Source organism: Podarcis filfolensis, assembly GCF_964270895.1.
Source record: "Podarcis filfolensis genome assembly, chromosome: 14".
NCBI classification, from domain to species: Eukaryota; Metazoa; Chordata; class Lepidosauria; order Squamata; family Lacertidae; genus Podarcis; species Podarcis filfolensis.
Window position 1 is genome coordinate 16,929,502 of NC_139616.1, and position 17,147 is coordinate 16,946,648.

A 17,147-nucleotide genomic window follows, 5' to 3' on the forward strand; every position below is an offset into this window, starting at 1 on the left:
CTGGTGGGAGGGTGTTCCACAGGGAAGGCGCCACTACCGAGAAGGCCCTCTGCCTGCTTCCCTGTAACTTGGCTTCTCGCAGTGAGGGAACCGCCAGAAGGCCCTTGGTGCTGGACCTCAGTGTCCGGGTAGAACGATGGGGGTGGAGACGCTCCTTCAAATATACTGGACCAAGGCCGTTTAGGGCTTTAAAGGTCAGCACCAACACTTTGAATTGTGCTCGGAAACGTACTGGGAGCCAATGTAGGTCTTTCAAGACCGGTGTTATGTGGTCTCTGCAGCCGCTCCCAGTCACCAGTCTAGCTGCCGCGTTCTGGATTAGTTGTAGTTTCCGGGTCACCTTCAAAGGTAGCCCCATGTACAGCGCATTGCAGTAATACAAGCGGGAGATAACCAGAGCATGCACCACTCTGGCGAGGCAGTCCGCAGGCAGATAGGGTCTCAGCCTGCGTACCAGATGGAGCTGGTAAACAGCTGCCCTGGACACAGAATTGACCTGTGCCTCCATGGACAGCTGTGAGTCCAAAATGACTCCCAGGCTGCGCACCTGGTCCTTCAGGGGCACAGTTACCCCATTCAGGACCAGGGAATCCTCCACACCTACCCGCCTCCTTTCCCCAAAAACAGTACTTCTGTCCTGTCAGGATTCAACCTCAATCTGTTAGCCGCCATCCAAGCTCCAACCACCTCCAGGCACTCACACAGGACCTTCACTGCCTTCACTGGTTCTGATTTGAAAGAGAGGTAGAGCTGGGTATCATCCGCATACTGATGAACACCCAGCCCAAATCCCCTGATGATCTCTCCCAGCGGCTTCATGTAGATGTTGAAAAGCATGGGGGAGAGGACAGAACCCTGAGGCACCCCACAAGTGAGGGCCCAGGGGTCTGAACACTCATCCCCCACTACCACTTTCTGAACATGGCCCAGGAGGAAGGAGCGGAACCACTGTATAACAGTGCCCCCAGCTCCCAGCCCCTCAAGATGGTCCAGAAGGATGTTATGGTCGATGGTATCAAACGCCGCTGAGAGATCCAGCAGAACTAGGAAACAGCTCTCACCTTTGTCCCTAGCCCGCCGGAGATCATCAACCAGTGCGACCAAGGCAGTTTCAGTCCCATGATGAGGCCTGAATCCCGACTGGAAGGGATCCAAATGGTCCGCTTCTTCCAGGCGTGCCTGGAGTTGTTCAGCAACCACTCGCTCAATCACCTTGCCCAAGAATGGAAGATTTGAGACTGGGCGATAGTTGGCTATCGTGGCTGCATCTAAAGATGGTTTTTTAAGAAGCGGTTTAATAACCGCCTCTTTCAGCGGGTCTGGGAAGGCTCCCTCACGGAGGGAAGCATTCACCACCCCATTAAGCCCATCGCCCAGTCCTTCCCGGCTAGCTTTTATAAGCCAGGATGGGCAAGAATCAAGGAGACAAGTGGTTGGTTTCACTCGTCCAAGCAGCCTGTCCACATCCTCGGGGTAACAGATTGGAATTGATCCCACACAACTTGACTAGACAGGACTCTAGCACTCTCCTGCCCCGGCCCTGCTCCCACGGTGGAGTCTACCTCTTCTCGAATCTGAGCGACTTTATCTGCAAAAACTTTGCAAAGTCATTGCAGGAGATCATGTGGCCTCTCTACTGGGCCCTGATGGAGCAGGTGGTTCCGCTAAATTGCGAACTGCCTGAAAGAGTCTCCTGCTGCTGTTTTCCGCAGATGCAATAGAGGCGGTGAAGAAAGTCTTCTCCGCTGTCGCTATCGCCACTTGGTAGGCTCGACATTGAGCTCTAACCCGTGTCCGGTCAGATTCAGAATGGGTTATCCGCCACCGGCGCTGTAGCCGTCTCAATGATTGTTTCATTGCCCTCAGATCCGTGGAAAACCACGGGGCTGTCCGGGCTCCATGCAATCGGAGAGGGCGCTTTGGAGCCAAACAGTCAATAGCCCTGGTTAACTCCACATTCCAGCAGGCCACCAGGGAATCAGCTGAAAGGCCATCAACATGGGATAAAACATCCCCTACCACTCTCTGGAAACCATTTGGATCCATTAAGTGGCGGGGGCGGACCATCTGAATCGGTCCCGCCTCCCTGCAGAGGGGAAGGGTCACGGAGAAGTCCAGTTGCACCAGGAAGTGATCTGACCATGGCACTTCTTTGGTTTCGCTTTTACTTAGTGTCAGATCACCAACATCCATAGACGTGAACACCAGGTCTAAGGCATGCCCGTGGCTATGAGTTGGGCCAGACTTATTCAGGGACAGCCCCATGGAGGCCATGCTTTCCACGAAGTCCCGAGCGGCCCCTTGTAAGGTCGTGTCGGCATGGATGTTAAAATCCCCTAGGACAACCAAGCTAGGTGTCTCCAGGAGAACATCCGCCACGACCTGAAGCAGCTCGGGCAGGGAATCCTTGGTGCAGCGGGGAGGTCGGTACACCAATAGGAATCCTGTACTGCCCCTATTGCCCAACTTCCAGAACATGCACTCAGAGAACTGGTTCTTTCCAATAGGACGCCTGGTGCAAACTAATGACTTCCTAAAAATCACTGCAACCCCCCCTCCCCGCCCACAAGGCCTGGGTTGCTGTGCGTAAGAGAAACCTGGTGGACAAGCAGCGGCAAGGACAGGCCCATCTGCTTCATCCAACCAGGTCTCCGTCACACATGCCAGGTCAAATCCTCCATCCACAATCAGGTCGTGGATGGCAGTGGTTTTATTCATCATTGACCTGGCATTGCACAGCAACACTTTCAGGTCATGTGGGTTTCCCTTGTTGATTCCAGTATCCTTCCGGTCAGGACCAGACCTGGAGGCAGGGATAGTCCTCAGACAACGACTAAGCCTGCTTCCTCGGTAATGACATGGTCTGGTCTTAGCGTAACTCCTCCTCCTACCCATGATCACTGAGATCAGTTGTCTGAGTGCATCCCCCCCTGTGGAACCTGCCCCAGCCATTTTGTTTGCTGGGACCCACTCCCAGGCAGCCCTGACCACTCCCCTTAAAATCAAATTAAAGCCTATACAAAAAACAAACTAACAGAACAATAAAACTATAAAAACAAAAAACAAAGTTACAAACACAACATAATTAAATTAAACAAATTCCCACACCCAACTAAACACCCACCCCACCCCACACACCCGAGGCCTCCCTGGAGCCCCATAAGCTGCAGAGGTGAGTATGGGACCCACCCCCAGGCCCAAGGTGGAAAATGGGCTTCAAGGGGGAGCAGTCCTCCCCACAAACTCACGGCAAAGCGGCAGCAGCCGCTTAACTCCTCAGACTCAGTCACATAATAGGGGTTGGTGGCTGCAGAATCAGACAACAGCCCTTTTGAGAAACACTGACAAGCACCTCAGAGGTAGCGAGTTATCTGCAGGTCCAGACTAGTCAGCCTCCACCACAGGGCCTCAGCATGCTACTGAAATACAGTGGTACCACAGGTTAAGTACTTAATTCGTTCCGGAGGTCTGTTCTTAACCTGAAGCACCACTTTAGCTAATGGGGCCTCCTGCTGCCGCCGCACCGCCGGAGCACGATTTCTGTTCTCATCCTGAAGCAAAGTTCTTAACCTGAGGTACTATTTCTGGGTTAGCGGAGTTTGTAACCTGAAGCGTATGTAACACGAAGCGTATGTAACCCGAGGTACCACTGTAACAGCTCTCCTTGGGCAAGTTTCAGCCGGCATCTGCCACAGCTACCTGTCCAGGGTCCTGAAAAGCCATGCTTTGCCTTGCCTGTTGTAATCCTGCATAGTCTCTTTTAACTTTGCCCTATCAGATGCGGCCCTGCAATGCCAGTAAGTCCCTTGCTTTAATCCATCATCTCCTGGATTGAGCCAAGCTAGGGCACAACAAGCAGGCATCTTAAAGAGTTCTCTGTGATGCTGCAGAGACCACAATAGAAAGACATTTGCTAACCACCTGAGGCATGTTATGGGGTGTTCCCACTTCAGGGGAAGGGCTTGAATGCCTTCAAGTGCTATTTCTGAGTTTTGAGTGCCTGCTCCCTTTTGTACCTAGGAGATCCTACCTTGGAGGAGCAAGTATTGGCCCTGAGTATCCACAGAAAAAACGGGCTGCCAGGAAGTTGCCACCTTGTAGGAGGGAGGCATGATGAACTGGGAAATATAATCTTCTGTGGTGGTGTCCATCAGAATGACTGTGCCATCCCAGAAGAAAAGAAGTACCTGGAACAATGAAAGTTCATTGTTATGACAGAAACCCACCTAATGACAGAAACCCACCTAATGAACTGATAGTGTTTCCATAGCTACTTTCTTGGATAGGATCAGCAGTGGATCTTGACATTTTCCCAGGTAGGTTATGATTCACATTCGCAGGCACAGCTGCACAGAAGATTTACCGTATTTTTTGCTCTATAAGACTCACTTTTTCCCTCCTAAAAAGTAAGGGGAAATGTGTGTGCGTCTTATGGAGCGAATGCAGGCTGTGCAGCTATCCCAGAAGCCAGAACAGCAAGAGGGATTGCTGCTTTCACTGCACAGCGATCCCTCTTGCTGTTCTGGCTGCTGAGATTCAGAATATTTTTTTTCTTGTTTTCCTCCTCCAAAAACTAGGTGCGTCTTGTGGTCTGGTGCATCTTATAGAGAGAAAAATACGGTATTCAGGCTTTTAACAGGGCTGAAGCCTAGCAGTCTGGCTTCGTCCTTCCCTCAAAATCCAGAGGATGAAAGATGTAGGGCTAGGCAGAACTACAAATCCCACTTCGGCCAAAAATGTATTAACTGATGCTGAGAAAACTCAGCTTCTTAGCCACATGGAAAGAAAAGTAGTTCAACTCAATATAAACTATAGACAGATGATCACTACTGTTGTTGGACTGGACAGCCCCGGTTAGGTTTACTGACCTTTTGATTTTGTGTGCTTTTAAGTATACAAGCATAGTTTATGTAGACAGTGGGTTTTTTTTTTAAGTCTGACAACTACTCTAGGCCCCAGTTTAGATGTGTTATGGCTGCCCACACACTTCTATGGGCTAGCTGTCTATACAACATCCATACTCTACCCACAAGAAATTGTAAGTGTTAACTGAAAATTTCATGCCCAGAAACCTTAATCTTGTTGTGTTAATCTAACTAAAACAGTATCTCCTCTCCCCCCCCCCCAATACTGCTTTCACAATTCTGGTATTCAGAAGATGCAGAAGACATTATGGGAGGTAATCAGAAAACACTCACTGTATCAGGTAAAGAAGAAATGGTTGCTATAGCAGTGATGGTCTGATTGGGAGTCTCAGGCCTAAGAAAGAAACCCAAGTTTGTGTTACTCTTTGTGCATTTCTTCTTTGGGCATCTTGTGGGGAAAGCACACCAGTGAGAGCAGAGAGGTGGATTCACATAACTATTCTGGGGAAATGGTTTGGTTTTGCTTCATATTGCAAATGAGGCCAACAGAGCGTTCTACAATGTTCAAAAGTCATTGCCTCCAGCAGACATAGCCTGATGTGTTCTTTTATTTTATTTTATTATCATTTTTAAACAACACAAGTCTCAGATTTCCACTTTGGTTTCATTTCTCAAAAAACAAACGAACCCCCCCCCCCAAAAAAAAACACACTATGTTGTCAGTCAGGATTGCTGGGTGAAATCCTGAGAATATATCAGGAACTTCCTCTAAATGCTTTAAAACTCTAGGAGTGGAGGTATTCATTTTAATTAATGAGAAACTGGACTTCCACATTTCACCCAGTTCCTTGGCCTTCAGGATTATCTTGTTAGAGGTCACTTAGTTTATCTGCATCTGCTCTTACCTACTTATGCTCTGTTTCCCTAACAATACCCCCTTGTATCCCAAATGGCCTTCCCTTGTCCCTGTAGGTGGTATTATCCAGCCGCAACTATGAATTCCAACTCCCAATACTCTCTTGGAACCAGAGTAGTCCTAACCAACTCCAATAAAAAGAGGACTAGAAAATGAAGTACCCTCTTCTTCTGGGAAGTACAGGAGTGGAAGACAAGGTATGCGGCCCTATTTGTCTTTGGGGGGGCCTGGGCTAAAGAGTCCTCTCAATAGGAGAACCTCTCCCATCCTTCAAACAAGGTTCTGGGTCTGTAAACAGCCAGAATCCTGCCTCATCCGTACCCCAGCAGCTTGGTGTCAAATTCTTTGGCCCCCGATGTAATCATGTGGAGAGACCCATCTGTGCACAACACCAGAAGCTTCACTTTGGTACTTGCAAGAACTTCACTGGAGCCAGGTGCTTTCTCGCAGAGTGAGGGTAAACATGGCATGAACTGGATGCTTCGTATAATGTATCCATCAGGGAGCACAGTCACAGACAACGGGAACCCTAGGAAAGCATAAACATCACAGAGGGAGAACAGGAATGACAGCAGGATCCTCCTGGCCAAGATAAGACAGATGGTTTCTACTAGACTGGCTGATAGGTGGGTGGGTGTGACCTGACAGCATCTATTCTTCACATCTGAGAGCCACACTTACCCAATGCTTGGATTATTTTGCAGTTTGCTGGCCAGCCCACATCTATTACATGCTGTAGCATATTAGAAGATGTGTTTCTTAGTTTACATTTCTTAGTTTATCCACTTGTTTCCAGGCACAATTCAAAGTGCAAGGTTTTATTTATTTAAAGTGTTTTTTATCCTGCTCTTAAGCTAAAAAGGCTCCCAGAACGGCTGGCTTATTGTTACATGAGATCGGTAAAAACAAGAAAGGGGGCCAACCTACAGCCTAATAATCTAAAATACACGATACGAAAGGGAAAAGAAAACGAACAAAGCCATGCACCAATTCTTAAAGTTACACGGTAGTTATTATAGTAGCCAGCTGGAATGGAAACAGTTCAGGGAGAAATCAAACAGAGCTGGTCTCCTGTCAGAGCTGATGGAATGGCCCTGTTTTCCCCCCTCACATTGCTGAAGCCTAACCTACAAATCCTTAAACAACCTGGGCCCAGAGTACTTGGAGGTTCATGCCTGTTGCATGTTTAGACCTTTAAACCTCCCCCTTAAATAAATTCAGACAAGACTCAAATTTTGGTTTGGTTTTTGGCAGAATTTAGGCCACAACTTTATTGATTACAGCAAGTGACTGGTTGCATAGGCTCTGGTTCAACTAGCGCCCTGCACCGTTGCCGGTAGCGCTGACCCAGAGCACCAGCATAGGTCAGCCAAGGGCGAACACTTGGAAAGCCGGGAGCAGGCTAACTCCGCCACCCAAATGCTCCCTGGACTCAGGCATGGGCACAACCCCCTCACAGGGGTTGACCAAACCATTGAGTCCCTGAATTCCTTTAACAGAATACCCTTCACATAGGGATGGCGAGAGCGTTCTCCCATCCCTGTCACCTGAATCAGAGGCTGAATCAGAGCCAACCTTACAAGTTGTGATGATTTGATACGCGGCAGGCGAAACCCAAATGGCAACAGGCAATCAGCCAAGTGGGGAAATTCCTGCCATGCCCCTGTCCCAACGACAGACAACACACAACGGAATAGCAAGGTCAAGCGCGTTAGCCCTAAATATAGGGAGAGGTGGGGGGGGGTGTTCCGATGCACGCACCAAAAGAGAAAGCTCTGGGTCACATGCATAGGTATATATAGGTCCCTTGATCTGTTTAGCCTGCGTCCCATTGGCCTGTCTGAACCCTGCATTAAGGGACCTACCAATCGGGTGTTGTGCCTATCCAAATGTACCCACCCACAACACAGGGTTAGGTTGCCAGGTCTCACTGCAACATGTGCCCTCTTTAAGGGAGGACCCCATTTCCCACATGGATTGGCCCAATCATTAAGATCTTTGGACACCAGGCTCAGGGTGCCACCACCACCACGACGTTTTTGGTTGTAGTGCCTCATTTCTAGAACTCCCCTTTTTTCAATTCATCAAGTGCCTTCGCTTATGGTTGGCGAGGGAATAGCCCCATGGCAATCTCATGAAAGTTGGCAAGGAGAAAGCTCACCAATAGATTTTTCCCAAACCGTAATGGTTCCATCTTCGCAAGCAAAAGCCAGGTAAGAGGAGCAAGGTGTGACGGCTGAGTAGGTGAGTGGAGAGGCACAGGGCCAAACCATGTCTGGTTTTGGATCAGAATCTGAAAAGGAATGAAAGAGCTTATGAATGATGGGGCCTGTAGGAAGGAAAGAGACAGTGCCTTTTGCTTAGTGCTACCCTTCGTTTATGCACTGTTTCCCCCATGTGCCTCAGAGCACTGGGGTGACCAGCATGCTGAATCCAGCCTCATATTGGAAAGTGAGCGAGGTCCCAGCTAAAAAGGATTGGCAACATAAGTTGACAGAATATGCAGAACTTGCAGATTGAACGTATAGAATATAGAGGAAGAAGAACATACATTTAAAGATTGAAAACATTTATTGAATATATGGAAAATAACTGTATACAGCCAAAAACGCTGGCAGCATTAAGATAAATTCAACAGAGTAAAAAAAAAATTGATGGATGTAAAAAGGAAAACTCATTTGAATGGTTATAGTAAAATATGCAGGGATGTATTATATTTAAAATGAACCATGGAAAGAGAAGAAGGGAAGCCACTGGATATTTTAAAGTTTGTGAAATGTTTATTTGGAAATGTAAAGTTAAAAATTTAATAAAAATTAATCTAAATAAAAGAATCCAGCCTCCTATGAGTTGCTATTTGGCCCTACATCTTTTTTCACACCGAGGGGGTACCCTGCCCAACTGACTAGGTTGCCCCAGCTGCTCTGGGTGGCTTCCAAAAGAATATATGGAACACAACAGTATACCACACATTAAAATCTTCCCAATAAATACAAGACTGCCTTCAGATGTCTATGGGAGGGCATTCCACAGGGCGGGTGCCACCACCGAGAAGGCCCTCTGCCTGGTTCCCTGTAACCTCCCTTCTCGCAATGAGGGAACTGCCAGAAGGCCCTTGGAGATGGACTTCAGTGTCCAGGCTGAATGATGTGGGGGGGAGAGGTTCCTTCAAGTATACAGGGCCGAACGGCTATTGTGGACCCTCTTACATCATGCCAAGGGTCAGAACTACATTGCCAGACAGATTAGGCTTATGCCAAAACTGGCATCTCTGAACAGCAATATTGTATCATGGGAACACTAGACATTACAGTGGAGAAAGCAACATGGGGATGGGAGCCCAGAAGTGGCAGGAGCAGGAGGCTGAAGCTCAGCTTAAAAATGCCACAGCTCCATTGCAGATATGCCCAGAAGAATCTTTCTGGGATGGATCATAAGGAGGTTTGACAATGCACATAAAATTGCAGCTGTTACTTGCACACTGCGTTACCAATTTTCTCCTTTGCTGGGCGACTGAGAAAGTAGTAGCAGAGGTTGTGGCTCCTGCTCCAGTGAATGCTGAGAGCAATGGGCATATCTGGAGAACAAGAGAAAGAGAAGGAAATAAATAAAGAGCCAACAGGGAAGATAGGCACTTCAGAACCCCAGCAGCTCCCCTCTCCCCAATTCTGGGAGCAAAATGAGAAAGCCAAAAACAGAGGTGGGTGGGCCATGCAAATTTCAAATCCCAGACACAAAGTTCCAGGTTCCCCACCTAGTTTTGTTCAGGCTTGCCTCTCTAATTCTGCAGAAGGAACTTCCGCAGTACAATTACCTGGCTCAGCTCTGAATTCGGTTCCAACAGGCAAAGTGCGGCCAGGCAAGTGAAAATGGAACATAGCATTGCTGAAATGGCGGCCAGGGGCGGGGGGGGGGGGAGGGAGAGAGAGAAAGAGAGAGAATAAATCATTTTAGAACATATAGGATATATATAAAGGTTCGGGGGGGGGAGATAGTCAATGACACTGGTATAAGTAATGTTTGTGCTAAACCACCACAAAAAGCAACAACAAACATTGCAATGTGACTTCCTGTTAAAGTATACATTATACTAGGGGCTGCCACCCCTGCTCACTCCACATGTCCGTCCACCTACCTGCCAACCCCCACACCTGGCCACCTCCTCCTGCCTAATAATAATAATTTATTTATACCCTGCCCATCTGGCTGGGTTTCCCCAGCTACCCTGGGCTGCTTCCAACAAAATATTAAAAATACAATAAAACATCAGGCATTAATAACTTCTCTAAAACAGGGCTGCCTTCAGATGTCTTCTAAAAGTCAGACGGTTGTTTATTTCCTTGACATCTGATGGGAGGGCGTTCCACAGGCTGGTGCCACTATTGAGAAGGCCCTCTGCCTGGTTCCCTGTAACCTCACTTCTCGCAGTGAGGAAAGCACCAGAAGGCCCTTGGAGCTGGACCTCAGGCTGAACGATGGGGGTGGAGACGCTCCTTCAGGTATACTGGGCCAAGGCCATTTAGGGCTTTAAAGGTCAGCACCAACTCTTTGAATTGTGCTCAGAAACGTACTGGGAGCCAATGTAGCTCTTTCAAGACTGGTGTTACGTGGTTCCGGCAGCCACTTCCAGTCACCAGTCTAGGAGCCTTTGCATCTGACCAAACCCCATTCCTTTTACACCTTACCCACCACCTCACCTATCCCCCTCACAGCTCAACCCACTTCTCCTCACACATTTTAAAGAAGGGGGAGGCACTTCAGAGAGTAGTTTTCTGAAGCGTCTCCCTCCCTACATTAAACTACGCTGCAGCTGCATTTAACAGAAGGGGAAGGCACTTCACAGACTGGTTTGCCATACTGTTCTGTGAATCATCTCCCCCCGCCCCTCCGTTAAATGGCTCACCTGGGCTGCCGGCTGCCTGCACTTCTCACTCACCTGCATGCTGTCCCGCTGGAGCTGGTGTGGCCACCTATCAGCAGCCACGTGAACTGCAGCGTGACAACAGCCTTACATTCCTATATATATAGAAAGAAATCAAGCCACTGATTAATATATTGTCCCATGAACCCAGGGTGGGCTGGAGGTGAATCTTTCCAGCCTTACTACTGCAGCAGAAATAAACTCTGGGGGTCTTGCTGCTCCCATGAGCATGATAAGGATGGAAGATTGAAGTAAATGTTAGATGTAATTCAACCCCCCACTCACCAGGGTTTCTCCTCCTTGATCTCTAGCTCATCTTCTGTCTCCAGATACTGTTGGAAAGTGCTGCTAAATATTGCCTCCTGCCGCTCCCATTGGCTTTCCTTGAGCATATGGTTGTATCCCAAGCCAATCACACTGCCATCATCGCTCTTCATTAAGGCTTCATAAGGATGCTTAAATGTGCTTGCTGAGTTTAAATGTATACAGGACAGTGTTAGAATCAGTCATGGGCTCCTTGCCATGAAGAATCCTTGTCTGATACGCAGCAGGAGCCAGTCACAAAGGGCTATGTCATGTCCTACCAGCCTAGACAGGAAACCTGTTGCAAATTTGCACATTGTATTCTCACTGGTCATTTTTTAGAGAGAGAATCCTCCCCTCTTAATGCCCTTTAATCAGGGAAGGAGAAACAGTAGGCATCAATTGAAAACATTCTATTTTCTTTCAGTGCACTAAATGTTGTTCAGTATAGAAGACCGGGTTCTGTAGGGATTGCAAAGTCAGACCAGCTCTGGGCTCTGATGGCCTCTGCTGGTCAATGCTGGTAGTGCTCTCCATTTCTGACAAAGGAAACACTCCCTGTTAATGTTGGAAGAGGCACTTTAGTCGGTCCCAATACATGCATTTATCACACTATTTTTACATTTTGTATTTTTACTGTTGCACTGTTTCAACAAAACACAGAAACAGAAAAAACAGGTAAACAGAAGAAGGTAAGGAGAGTTCATACGTGCAAATGGTTTGGGTGATCGGATCTTCAGCAACAGAACAGGGGGAATCAGCCTCGATTCAAGTCTGCTTAGAAGCACTTGAGGATCCTGTAATGAAGCAGAGATGCAATTCTAAACAATTCCACTTCCAGAGTCCACTTCCCATCTTGCCCCACACACTGAGATTTTCCGAAGCCAAGCAATTTCTGGCTATCCTCTTTCGAATGTTAACCAATCACTTGATACGAAGACTGGGGGACCTCCTCTATCCTACAATAAAAGTGGCTGGACTCCAAAAATAGTGCATGTGTCTCATAGCGCCACTCCAGGTCCAAGACACAGGACAATGCATGGTATAAGCGTTGCACTCATCTAAAGCAAAAATAGGGGCCAGAAATTAAGGCTGCAAAGTCCAAACCAGCCCTGTAATGGCTGCTGGCTGCCCCCCCCCCCCCACGAGTTGTCAACCAAGAAGCAATAATGGTGTAAAGGAGTAGCATTTAGGAATATGATCTTCAAGTTTGTTGCAATTCTGCCTGTCTCAGAGCAGATAAATGGTTAATTCTTTCATAAGAGGCTTCCTTTACAGATAAGCTGCAGCAGGAATTGGCCGACTTCCATCTTGCATGGTCTACTTTTTTTGTTTACTAGCATTTCTGTGATCCGGCGATGTGTGTTGTGTTTTTCAAACAAGATGGCATGTTCAGAATCTCTCAATAGTTACGGCATAACTCATCTGTGTTAAAGGACCCTGGGCACATCAACCAACACCCCTCACTTCAAGAGCAGTTATATCACCTTAACAGTCATGGTTTCCTCCAAATAATGCTAGGAACTGTAAAAAAAGGTAAAGGTAAAGGACCCCTGGACGGTTAAGTCCAGTCAAAGGCGACTATGGGGTTGCAGCGCTCATCTCGCTTTCAGGCCGAGGGAGCCAGCATTTGTCCACCGACAGCTTTCCAGGTCATGTGGCCAGCAACATTCTGGCGCAACAGGACACTGTGATGGAAACCAGAGCACACAGAAATGTCATTTGCTTTCCTGCCGCAGCGCTACCTATTTATCTACTTGCACCGGCGTGCTTTTGAACTGCTAGGTTGGCAGGAGCTGGGACAGAGCAGCGGGAGTTCATCCCGTCACGGGGATTCGAACCGCCAACCCTTCAGATCAGTGAGCCCAAGAGGCTCAGTGGTGTTTAGACCACTGTTAGACTACTTACCACCTCTTCAGCAACCAATCCTTGGATTTCCGGAGCCTTCTTCTACAGAACCAGAAAAGGCAGCAATTATTATATACACACTGGAGTCCCTATAACATACAATGTGATCCAGGATACCCCAATTTCACCTAGGACCACTGCAGCGCCCTCAGCTCAAGAAACCTTTAAGACATGCTCATTCCTGCTCCCAGTGAAAGAAAAGGAAAACACACAGGGAGCAGGTGGTAATTCCTCCTTGAAAGAGGAGGAAATGGGGAACATGCAAGCCCATTTCTGAAAGGTTTGCTTGTGCTAACGTTACAAATGAAGGGCAGCACATTCATGGGTTTGTGGAGCTCAGCATTGGTTTATCTGTTATTTTATCTGCACACCAGTCGAAGAGAAATATTTTTTGATCAAGTGGTTCATACAAATAAATAATTTCCAGGCATGCCTATCCACGATAGAAAGACTACTTGCTCATGAGAAGAGAACTCTGAAACATTGTCATTTGGCTTCACTGAATACAAATTTTCTGCCTCTGAAAAAGTTTGGAACGTACACCTGTGTATAAATGGTATCGGGACAGAAAAGAACTAAAGACAAAACTCTCTTGAAGAACTACAGTGGAAATAGGGCGCCCATTTCCCTTCAAATGATGTTGGACTCAGTAATGTTCATTACTGAGTTATTTGCAGATCACTCTCCTTCCCAGGCTGAGAGGGAAAATGGCGAAAACAGGATATTCAATGGGACGGTGTGATTTTTGCAGCTGCTTTTAAAGTTGCAAAACAATGAAGCACGGGACGGAGCAATGGGGAATTTCTGAAACAACAGTGGGATATTAGCTCCGCCCAAGGCATGATGGAGAACAGCAACAACTGGGAAAAGATAGATATAATATTTTACAAGGACAGGATAATTGCCACACACAGGAAGAACAAGGATATAGTTTGAATGCTTCACCTGCAGGTTTATAAATCATTCGATGTGTTGATACGAATGGAAGTCGTTAACATTGCTATTTTGACTGTAGTGTAATTGAAATTAATAAGATTTTTGGAATGCAGAAATAAAGTAAACCATCAATTCTAGAATGCGGGGGGGGCACCTAAATTATATAATTTGGCATCTGAGTGATTGCTATTAGTAATTGTATTATAATTTTGCATTGTTATAATGAGACTATTATTGGATTGTTGTAACTGAAAACTAATAAAAATTATTATCAAATTATGTCGGACTAAAACTCCCATCGTCCCTGAACATTGGTCATGCTGGCTGATGGAAGTTGGAGTCCAACAACATTTGGAAGGCCACATTCATTCATTTATTCATGTGTTCATTCATTCATTCATTTAAATGACAATTGAAAGGTCATGGAGGGGAAGGGCACAAAAAACTTTTGAGGGGCTAGATATGATCCATAGGAATTACATTTTTTTTATCCACCTCTACCCCAGCCTTCTCTGGCAGGGTTGCCTGGTTAACTTTCATGTCCTTGGTGTTTGCTGGAGTTGTAAGTGCGACATTCTGGGCATTTTCTGTTTCTTTTAGCCAAGAATCCTTAGGCAATCGGTAGATCTCCAGCCAAGCCTCCGAGCTGCCTGCTGTGAGGAAACAGAAGAAAACAGATGAAGCAATGCAGAAGGAGAAGAAAGGTCTCTTAGTCAAGCAGTCTTTCTAGTTTTGCTCCCTAAAAGGCAAATTCATGCTTACTCTTGGCCACTTATACATAGTATGTCGGGAGATACAGATATATAGGCATGTAAGTGGCTCTTAAAGTTTCGAAGCATATGGGAAGGGGGGGCGGGAATCTTACCAAAACACACAAAAAGTCACACACATTCCAAGTATCCATTACCCAATATCTGAAAGCATCCTATTTAGAAACCTCAAACCCTATTGAGAAAGTTTCCATGTCAGTGCCATAGCCTGGATTGTGTCACAAAAACTCTGCAACTAAGTCATGCAATTTGCTGATGCAGTTACTTGCCAAAATTCTGGTCCTTTACCATCCAGATTGATTTATTCTTTTTGTGATAAAGTTCATACATGTAAATACATTCTACAAATATACCCAACAGTGTAAAAAAAAACTATGCTGAGGATCAGAAACCCCTACAGTTTGATAAGGGGTGTTTTCTAAAGCTCTTTGAGGATGCTTCTCCTAATAGTTTTATATTAGCAGCGTCGTATATTCTCGGTGAAAACCAAAGTAAATGGAATCGACCTCTGTAGGGAACAGAAACAACTTCCTCACCATATGCTTGACTGACTTACAGTGCAATCCTATACATGTCTACTCAGAAGTAAGCCCCACTGAGTTTAATGGCACTTACTCCCAGTAAGTGGATACAGGATTGCAGCCTTCAGGAATTAACAAGAAAGGCCCGTTGTATCCATATACCAGAGGTAGGGCCTTATCGGTGGTGACCCCATATCTCTGGAATGTCCTTTCTAGAGAATTCTCTGAAGGCCCTTTCTCTAACTGATCTTCAGTTAGACCTACCAGCTGCCAGTGTGGTAGGACAGAACCACCCCCCAAACAGCAGCATTGTTGCAGCTTGCCTTGAAGGGGCTGAGGGAGGGCAGAACTGAGTTTAAGCATGTGCAGATGTACCAGTGAGAGCCCCAGATTGCTTAGAAACTTAATAATAATAATAATAATAATAATAATAATAATAATAATAAAGCCCTTTCACATTGATTTTATGCAGGCGCCATATGTTTTAATTCAGCAGCAGGGAACCTGTGGCCACCCATAAGTTGTTGGACTTCAACTTCCATTAGCTCCAACCAGTGTGGCCAATAGCCAGAGATGAAAAGTGTTGTAGTCCAAGAACATCTGAAGACCACCGGTCCGTTCCTCATATTTTAATTGATGAGGCTTTTTTATTGAGATGTATTGTGATTATAGGGACGCGGGTGGCACTGTGGGTTAAATAAACCACAGAGCCTAGGACTTGCCAATCAGAAGGTTGCGGTTCGAATCCCTGCGACGGGGTGAGCTCCCGTTGCTCGGTCCCTGCTCCTGCCAACCTAGCAGTTCGAAAGCACCTCAAAGTGCAAGCAGGTAAATAGGTACCGCTCTGACGGGAAGGTAAATGGCATTTCCGTGTGCTGCTCTGGTTCGCCAGAAGCGGCTTAGTCATGCTGGCCACATGACCCGGAAGCTGTACTCCTGCTCCCTCGACCAATAAAGCGAGATGAGCGCCGCAACCCCAGAGTCGGCCACGACTGGACCTAATGGTCCTAATGGACCTAATGGCCCTTTACCTTTACCTATTGTGATTATAATGCCTATTTCTGTAAGCTATCTTCTGAGGACTTGGTCCCCCTTTTTCAAAAGCTATATGTAATGGCTTTAGGGGTTGCTTGTGCGTAAGTTGCCGCCACTCTGGGCTAGGTTGGCTGGTTAAACCATTTCTCGCTGGACAGCCATCCACTCCGTGGCTGTTCAGTCGCTGGCAGAATCCGTCAGTAGGCGTTTCTTAAACCTTTTCCAACATAAAAGTTGTTTGACGCCCAGTCTCCTCCTACTCTCCCTGCACGGAAGTCTTCTGCGCAGGGAGGGCGTGGGTAGCGGAGGACCTGTGCTCTCCCCGCTGGTGTCCAGTGAAGAGTCCCGGAGCCTGCTCTCTGCTTCCCCCATTGGCCCCCCTCTATCCCTGGTGTTGCGCTGATTTTCTTCCCCAACAGGAGACCTGCCTCTCTCCCTGCTTGGCCCCTCTCCAGCATCGCTGTGGAGCCTCACCTCCTCCTCTAGTTCCGATGGCAGTTCCCTGACACTATAAATATGTATTTGAAAAGTTACTTGTCTGTGGAGGGTGTTCTGGATCTTTTATTTGGAAGATTAGACCGAGTGGGTGCAGTATCACAAAACGAACTACCCAAAACACATCATGGTAAAAAGAGAGATTCCAAAGGGAAACCTGAAGGACTTGCTTTAGCAAATATAAAAAGTGCTAAACTCCAGCCTGCAGGTTGCAACTTGTCTGGCTAAGTTTGACAAATGTTGAGACTTGCCTTGCAGCAGAAAGCCTGCATAATCAGCCCCGTGAGAGAGTTCCAGTGCAACACATGTATTTCGCTTACTAATATCTTCCTGCCGAGAAAGAGATTAGAAGATGGTAAATATATATTCTGAAATATATATTTATGGTAAAATATATATTTATGGTAAAATATATATTTTATGATGGTAAATATATATTCTGAAATTAGAGCAGGCTGGGCTTGTGGAACCAGGAAT

The 17,147-nt window shown here is 46.7% G+C and overlaps 2 protein-coding genes across 7 annotated transcripts in view; both read right to left on the minus strand.

The window, feature by feature from the left end:
- WDR93 (WD repeat domain 93) overlaps nucleotides 1-17,147 on the minus strand; it is a gene marked incomplete at its 3' end in the record, with an annotated part of 30,251 nt that overhangs the window by 6,203 nt on the left and 6,901 nt on the right. For 3 of the 6 annotated variants that reach the window (XM_083586547.1, XM_083586548.1, XM_083586550.1), the window contains exons 5-15: nucleotides 16,922-17,000; nucleotides 14,330-14,502; nucleotides 12,914-12,955; nucleotides 11,715-11,802; nucleotides 10,988-11,171; nucleotides 9,596-9,666; nucleotides 9,272-9,358; nucleotides 7,943-8,074; nucleotides 6,103-6,310; nucleotides 5,199-5,259; nucleotides 4,031-4,187 (exon numbers count right to left, since the gene is read on the minus strand). In XM_083586547.1, the coding sequence (XP_083442673.1) occupies nucleotides 4,031-4,187; nucleotides 5,199-5,259; nucleotides 6,103-6,310; nucleotides 7,943-8,074; nucleotides 9,272-9,358; nucleotides 9,596-9,666; nucleotides 10,988-11,171; nucleotides 11,715-11,802; nucleotides 12,914-12,955; nucleotides 14,330-14,502; nucleotides 16,922-17,000 (1,282 nt within the window). Of the gene's footprint in view, nucleotides 1-4,030; nucleotides 4,188-5,198; nucleotides 5,260-6,102; nucleotides 6,311-7,942; nucleotides 8,075-9,271; nucleotides 9,359-9,595; nucleotides 9,667-10,987; nucleotides 11,172-11,714; nucleotides 11,803-12,913; nucleotides 12,956-14,329; nucleotides 14,503-16,917; nucleotides 17,001-17,147 lie in introns of all 6 variants that reach the window. The other 3 variants (XM_083586551.1, XM_083586552.1, XM_083586549.1) reach the window with 2 other exon arrangements.
- On the minus strand, nucleotides 1,458-3,250 carry LOC310749593 (uncharacterized protein). Its single transcript, XM_083586829.1, has 2 exons — nucleotides 1,678-3,250; nucleotides 1,458-1,631 (listed from the first exon to the last, which is right to left on the minus strand). The coding sequence occupies exons 1-2, from the start codon at nucleotides 2,950-2,952 to the stop codon at nucleotides 1,608-1,610; spliced, it is 1,299 nt and encodes a 432-aa protein (XP_083442955.1). The 5' UTR covers nucleotides 2,953-3,250; the 3' UTR covers nucleotides 1,458-1,607.